Source organism: Notothenia rossii (genome assembly GCF_949606895.1).
Source record: "Notothenia rossii genome assembly, chromosome: 4".
NCBI classification, from domain to species: Eukaryota; Metazoa; Chordata; class Actinopteri; order Perciformes; family Nototheniidae; genus Notothenia; species Notothenia rossii.
The window spans coordinates 90,319,297-90,326,590 of record NC_136902.1 but is presented as its reverse complement, the minus strand read 5'-3'; the positions used below and the strand labels follow the sequence as shown (position 1 = coordinate 90,326,590).

The 7,294-nt window shown below is 46.5% G+C and overlaps 1 protein-coding gene across 4 annotated transcripts in view; it reads left to right on the top strand.

The window, feature by feature from the left end:
* The first annotated feature begins 326 nt into the window (after positions 1–326).
* Positions 327–7,294, top strand: part of LOC307037527 (ephrin type-A receptor 4) — a 67,343-nt gene continuing 60,375 nt past the window's right edge. Inside the window, exons 1-3 of one of the 4 annotated variants that reach the window (XM_079678475.1) lie at positions 327–643; positions 2,327–2,394; positions 5,144–5,807. In XM_079678475.1, coding sequence (XP_079534601.1) covers positions 547–643; positions 2,327–2,394; positions 5,144–5,807 — 829 coding nt within the window. In that variant the 5' untranslated portion in view covers positions 327–546. The remainder of the gene's footprint in view (positions 644–2,326; positions 2,395–5,143; positions 5,808–7,294) is intronic. The other 3 variants (XM_079678473.1, XM_079678474.1, XM_079678472.1) reach the window with 3 other exon arrangements.

The following is a 7,294-nucleotide window of genomic DNA, read 5'->3' as shown; positions in this document are numbered from 1 at the left end:
GACACACTGACTGACGCATTGCATTTGGATATACACATATACAGTTATGGACCAGTGTGTGTGTGTGTTAGGGAAGCAGTGATTAAAGCAGGTTTGTCATCAGTGTTTTGGAAATGTAGGCACAGTTTTCACCACTAGAAATGGCTCGCATTGCTTTCTTATAAAGTCAATCTGACTCAGAGTTTAACATCACCATTGCACACGCTTTGTGGAAAATGCCACCTCACGCTACTGGTAAATGAGAGAGTGACTTGTTTCGGGTGTGCAAGAGGGGGGGTAATGATTATTCTCCCCTCTAACCCCAGTCCACTATACGCTTCCTATATGGATTGACGGGCTCCGCGTCAGAGCGCACCAGTAGACCCGCCTCCTGGCTGTGGAGCTGCGTCTCTCTCACCCTGTCAGCTCCAAAACCCATATTCCACTGGGAGAGAGAGAGAGAGGGAGAGAGAGAGAGCGAGGGAGTGAGAGAGTGAGCAGGACCTGGGAGAAGAAGAGCAACGAAAGAAAAAGAGGAGAGAGAAAAACGGAACAACAACGACACAAATGGCACTCATGGCAGGGATTTTGTTCACCGCCACCTTTCTTGTTTTTGGGATTTCTACATTTGTTTCGCCAGCACGGATATACCCCCCGAATGAAGGTAAGGTTGTTGGGAGAACGGAAAAAAAAGCTGCCGCGGACTTCTGACTTCATCCCCACGGCTCCGTGGCCCCGTGTGTTTGCGCTGCGGAGACTCAGTGCTAGTTGCGAGAGGTTTAATGTTGGAAAACACCGACGGTCACCTTTACGCAGCGACTTTTTGTGAGCTGCATGTGAACAGAAGGAGAAGTGGCTTCCCAAATGCGCAGCGGCTGGTTGGGTCTCGGCTCGGGCTTTGGAGCAGCCGAGAGCCAGAAATGCTTGCAGCCGCGATACGTGCTGATCTCTGTTTGGAGAGAAGGTCAAGCTGCTTTACGCATACAATATAAGTTGAATGCGTATAGCGTCTATTAAAAAATAGCCTACGTGTTTTTTTTTTAAATAGCAGTGAAGTGTACGAGTCAGTGGGAGACTCGCACACGGGCCGAGCAGATCTTTATTTATCAATTTCAGATGATCTCTCAGTGATCGCTCCTGCTATCACAGTGGGTTTAACTGAACGGTGATTATGGGAATGACAGTAAACCCGATTGTAAAAGTTGAATTGTGCAGCGTTGGTGTATTGGATGCACACCGAATACAAAAAATAAAAGGTGCATGGAGAATAAAAACAGATCTTCGGTTTTATGCTGTCAAGCTTTCTTAAAGGCGATTAAACGTTAAAGTCCACGATGTTTCAATGGAGCAACACACACAAGAGCTAGGGAGATTTCGGGACTCCAGTTGCCTGCTCGGGGTCCCGGGGTGCAGGGTGTCCAGTTTCCAAATGTTAGGCCCAATACAGGGTCCAAACGCACTACTTTCCAGTGCACATACTAATGAATAAAGTACTTTATTTGATCTAAAACCATCACATTAATGCATGGAGTCTGTCTCTTGCAGAATGATGTTTCTTTATCTGCTCGGCACAGAGCTGTTTGACACAACAAGTACAAAATGCTGCAGCCCGGGCTCAGGGAAGTTACATATCAAACAAATGTTTCAAATTTAAAAAGGAACAGTCTGTATTGTACCTAATAATTTATATGGTGGACTTGCATAACGGGCTTGTTTATTAATTTATACCGAGCAGCTGATTTACTCACACTGGATTCAAACCCCCTAAAAAACAGAAATACTTAATGCAGTTTTATTCAATCGAACATATGTTTTAATTAATTATTCACAGACGTCCTGTTTTACCTTTTCTCGATAAATTGTTGCGTGAGACAAGACGTCTGTCTCAAGTATTTGAAATGCGTTTTGTTCTTCACCGTCCCACGTTTCCCACTGCACACGGCTCCCTAATTGATTCCGATCACATCAAACGTGCTCCGGGCCCACGGCTGAGCAAAATGAAACAGCATTTCTTTGAAGACACTGGGGAAAGACATTTGTGTTTCTAGCTAAATCTTTATGCTAACGAAAATCGATCAAAAACGACATGCGTTTGTCACAGCAGGGAATTACGCAAACCAAAACACGTACAAGACTCGATGGCCTGGTATTTATTCTCTTTGTGTACATCCATCATGAGAACATGTCTCTACTTAAAAACATTAGGGATGAATACAAAGCAGTGTTTTCAATTCATTATGCCTTCATTTGTATTTCTCAGTGTGTCAGACCCAAGCGGATCATAATGTACATGCCAATGCTGATGTTTTTTTTTAATTTGCTCACTTCTCCCATTCTTGTTTTCCAGTCACGTTATTGGACTCCAGATCCGTACAGGGGGAGCTGGGATGGGTCGCCAATCCGACAGAAGGAGGGGTAAGTTCTGCAAAGAAGTGTACCCTTGTTAGGACGCATGGTCCCCTATGGAGCAAAAATGGAGAGATAATATCCACTATTGGCAAGAGATGTGTGGAGTGGACCGCCAAACACATACACAGCGCTCTTTGATAAGATTCAGTCCTGGTGAGCCTTTTATGGGAATATCGTTGTTGATGATTTACTGTGCAGCTGTCTAGGGATACAGGCTAAGGGCGAGATGAAGGCATTCTACACTAAACTATGGTGAACTAGAATTTGCCGTTTTGTTCTAGGATACAGAGACCCTCAAAACAACCTCCAGGGCCCCATGAGGTCCCTCAAATCCACTTTGAGAACCACCGGTCTATAGGGACCCCCCCCCCCCCCCCCCTGAGCCCCAACCCACTGCTCCCCTTTCTCCTCGCTCCCCTTCTCTCTAACCGCTCTCTGTAATGGTCAGATGCAGGAGGCGATACTGCTGCGGGCATCAGGTTTCCTGAATAGACGGTGGATTGAATCGGTCTTTGTGGAGAAACTTTATATCCCTTTCCACCATTGAGTGGAAGAGAGGGAGAAGGAGAGGGGCTTGGCAGCTGAGAGAGGGTCCTCTGGAGTGGATGAATAAGGGGGGAAAGTGCAGAGGGGTTTAGCTCTTGCCGCAGGTCGACTGGATCTCGCTGTAAAGCAACGGGACACAGGGTCGAAGCAAATGTGTGATCCTGCAGTCTAATTGGGATATGGCTCCGATAAGAGAAAGAACGAGGGGCCCCACAGCGTTAGGATGTGCCACGGGCATGAGACGGTTCAGGAAAGGTGTAAGGCACATGCTATTCCTGAACCAAGTCTTCATTTAAATGGGATCTCTCCGAAAACAAGGCCAGACCTAAATTCAACAGTTCGTTCACAGTCGGCTCGAACTCCACCGTTTGCTTCCAAAGAGAAATGTGATGGTAAACACAAGGCAGCCTTTTCATTCTTGCACATGCCATACCTTAACCCTTAGGAGTCATGTGACCTGTTCAAGCCGGCACCGCATACAAACTGCTGCTTCTGTCCAAAGTACTGGCTTGAAACTCTACGCCAGTGTTTGTGTCACGCGGATAGACCCAGTGAAACCGTAGATACGACGGTTTAAAGTTCATACAAAAATATACTACGTCTTCATTTAAATGGGATTTCTCAGGAAACAAGTAAACACCTAAATACACAATTCAAACGAGTTTCCACAGTCAGCTGTAACTCCACAGTTTGTTTCCATAGAGACATTTGATGATAAACACAACGTTACTTTGAATTATTCACTAAATTAATACAAATTAGAGACAATCACGTGAACGAATGTATCGGCATCCAGAGGGAACAGATTTCCAACCTTGTGCAGCTGTTTACAGGCTCTGCTCCCAAACGATGAACTTGGCCGATGCTGCATTCAAACGCCCCCCCCCCCACCCACCCTCCCTCCCTCCCTCCCTCCCCGCGGCCATTTTATCACAAACAAGTGATTGACAGGGTCCTGGCATCCCAGTCAAGCCTGCATTCAGCCTCTCATTACCACCAATTGGCCTTATTCTCCTTCTTCCCCTGCTATCGGGGGGAAAGGTGCGGGCTTATCTCAGCGACGCTTGATTTCCACAACAAAAGGGGGGTGAAAGGAAGGAGAGCACGGCGGGGAATGATGGACGGTTTCTCGAATCAAACAGCCGCAGCTATGTTTAGCATTATCCAAACCCCTCCTCTGGGGGAATACGGCTTTAATCCAGATTGTTTATGATAAGGCGTCAAATCAAATCTGGCACCGTAAACCCATATCTCCCACTGTTCCATTATGACTTTCTCTTTTATACACTTCTCTAAATGGTTGAAGCTGTGCGAGCCAAAGGCCTGTCGGATCTTGTTTACAGCCAAGCTCAGTGAAAAGGCTCTATTTAAAACACACGGCGAAAAACTTAAGGGAAGGCACCGCCTTTGAGCCGCTCAAGACTTGCTCGCGGTGATCTGTCGAGAGGGGAACTTTATCATAAGTAAAACAAACATTCCCTCCTGGCAAAAAAGAAGCTTGGATAACGTAATCCATGCACCCCCACGTCAGCGGTTACCTCCCTCTCCTACGGTTTCATACTAACATCAGCAGGGAACATGTGTGTCTCTGGCTGTCCGTCATGTGAAGCAGGCACACATTAGATCATTAGCATTGAATCCAGACTTTTAGTTTTCTGCATCCACATAATCCCGTTTTCCTTTTTTGTCCTGATGCCCTGAGTCATGCTCTATTCGTGTGTGTGTAAAGATGATTGTGTATACTATTCCTAAACTAATTGAAGTGTCGGACTTACAGATGCATATAGCTAATTATACATTTCCTTTCTCGCAGTAGAGGGGAAGCCATGAATATGAATATCTATATGATTCTATATTAGGACCGTACAAGTCTATCAGGTGCCATTCACGAAATATACATTAAATTTAGCCGTCAATGAATTGTTCCGCTGAGACTCAATATTGACTAATCTTTCTTGCATGCTCTTTTGTAAAGTATCCCTCCTCGTTGGCATAGACTGGCTCTCAGAAGTGTTTGATATTTACACAGTCATTTTTAATTAGTCTTAATATTTCTCTGAGGTTGTTACCCTTTAACAATGACACATTGAAAGTGTTTCACTAGTCTTCTGAGAGTTTACATTTCAAACCAAACTAATTCATTTTGCAGATTGAGACTTCAAGAATATCCTTGTAACATTGTTTTTATTGTTGTGTCCCTTTTCCCCAGTGGGAGGAAGTGAGTATTATGGATGAAAAGAACATTCCCATCCGGACGTACCAGGTGTGTAACGTCATGGAGCCAAACCAGAACAACTGGCTCCGCACAGACTGGATCCCTCGAGGCGGAGCCCAGCGCGTCTACATCGAGATCAAGTTCACCCTGAGGGACTGCAACAGCCTCCCGGGGGTCATGGGAACCTGCAAGGAAACCTTCAATCTCTACTACTACGAGTCCAACAACGACAAGGAGCGCTACATCCGCGAGAACCAGTTCGACAAAATCGACACCATCGCCGCGGACGAAAGCTTCACTCAGGTGGACATCGGCGACCGAATCATGAAGCTGAACACGGAGGTCCGAGACGTGGGCGCTTTGAGCCGGAAAGGCTTTTATTTGGCCTTCCAGGATGTGGGAGCGTGCATTGCTTTGGTGTCCGTCAGGGTCTTCTACAAGAAGTGTCCCCTGGCGGTGCGTAACTTGGCCCAGTTTCCCGACACCATCACTGGAGCCGATACCTCGTCGCTTGTGGAAATTCGTGGATCGTGCGTGGATAATTCGGAGGAGAAGGAGGTTCCTAAGATGTACTGCGGGGCCGACGGAGAGTGGCTGGTGCCCATTGGGAATTGCCTGTGTAACCCTGGTTACGAGGAGCGCAACGCAGAGTGCCAAGGTAGAGAGAACCGACATTTGTCTTGTGCTTTTTGGGGCTTTTTTCAATTCTCTATTTATAGATTATCCCTTCTTCTAAAGCCCTTCCTGCCCCCCCCCCCCCCCCCCCCCCCCCCCTTTAATTTGTCCCCATCCTCTCCCTCTTTGTTTTTATCCCCAATGTTTTGTTCTCTTTGTCCTTTCGCCAAACGGTTTCACCAACCTCGCACTCGGTTGGATACTTTTTACTCCTCGCTTCTCCTAAGTCTTCTCCCCAGTGTCTGGGTGATGATGATTTGTTAAAGGAGTAATTAGCAGGCCCACTGGGAGGTGTTGTGCAATGGGAGGCATTTGGTGACACCAGGGGAGGAAGGTAGAGCTCCAACTGCTCTGTGTTTCACCCCCCAACTGCTCTTCCTCTTATTCCCAATCCAGCTGGAACAAAGAGATAGACAGATTTAGAGGAGGAGAAGCCGAGAGAAAGAGTTTATCATTCAGGACAGGTTTGAGAAGTGTGGAAATACACAGCTGTGAGATGGGGTTGAAACTGTGCTATTTGGTAGGGGGGAATAGACCACTATTCCCATCTCAGTTTGACGAGACCCTATACCGAGCTGTTTGATGAGGTTTTAAGGTCAGTGCAGAGTGCCTTCTTTCAGATATTTTTAAATCAAGAGCATGATAGAGCTTCGGCATGTTGCTGAATTTAAAACGCTGCCTTTAGACGCTGCCAAGATCTTTCTTTTTCCTGTCAAGCTCTCTCATGAGAAATTGCATTTTTGATACCCTAATAATTTAACGTGCTTGTTTCATTGCACACGGTGGATTATAATCTGTGCAGCAGTGTGGTGTGCAGAGCGCCTCGGTGTGTTCGGCAGCTGCTTTGTGGAACACATGCAGCATTTTGCCCGAGCGGAGACGCAGTTGTCAGCTGGCCAGACGAGCGGAGGCCAATTCTGCCACCGTGGTTTATTGGTGTAGCCCACCAGCCACCCACCACCGTGTCAGCCGTGAGGGGTCAGAGGCTGGGCATGGGTGATTAACAGGGGCTCGGACAACTACACCTCTCTTAATTTACGAGGGAGCCTTTATCTCGGAGGACTAATTGCATGACAAACAGGTCTGGTGATTTAGGGCTGGGGTACTGTTCTCTGCTTGGGGGTGGGGAGGCACATTGGGCTGGTTGGGGTTGAGGCAAAGAGACCCCTTTCTGTGATGCAATCGACTATAACAACCTCTTTTGTTTCCAAAAATCCGAAAGAAAACCCTGATCTCATAACTCTAATGTTCGTGCAGAATGAAAACAGACTTCTTATCTCTCGTCTTTCATTTCAGTTGAAATGCTTTTCCAAAGTTTCCAATAAAGGAATTTTGGAAACGTTGATATTTTATGAGTAATGTCGTCTCGTAGTGCCTGCCGGCCTCGGAGCTGGCAGTAATGCTTTTCAAGCCAATACATCCATTTAGTTCACATATCACTGCATCTGCTTTATTTGTTTGAGTTACCGG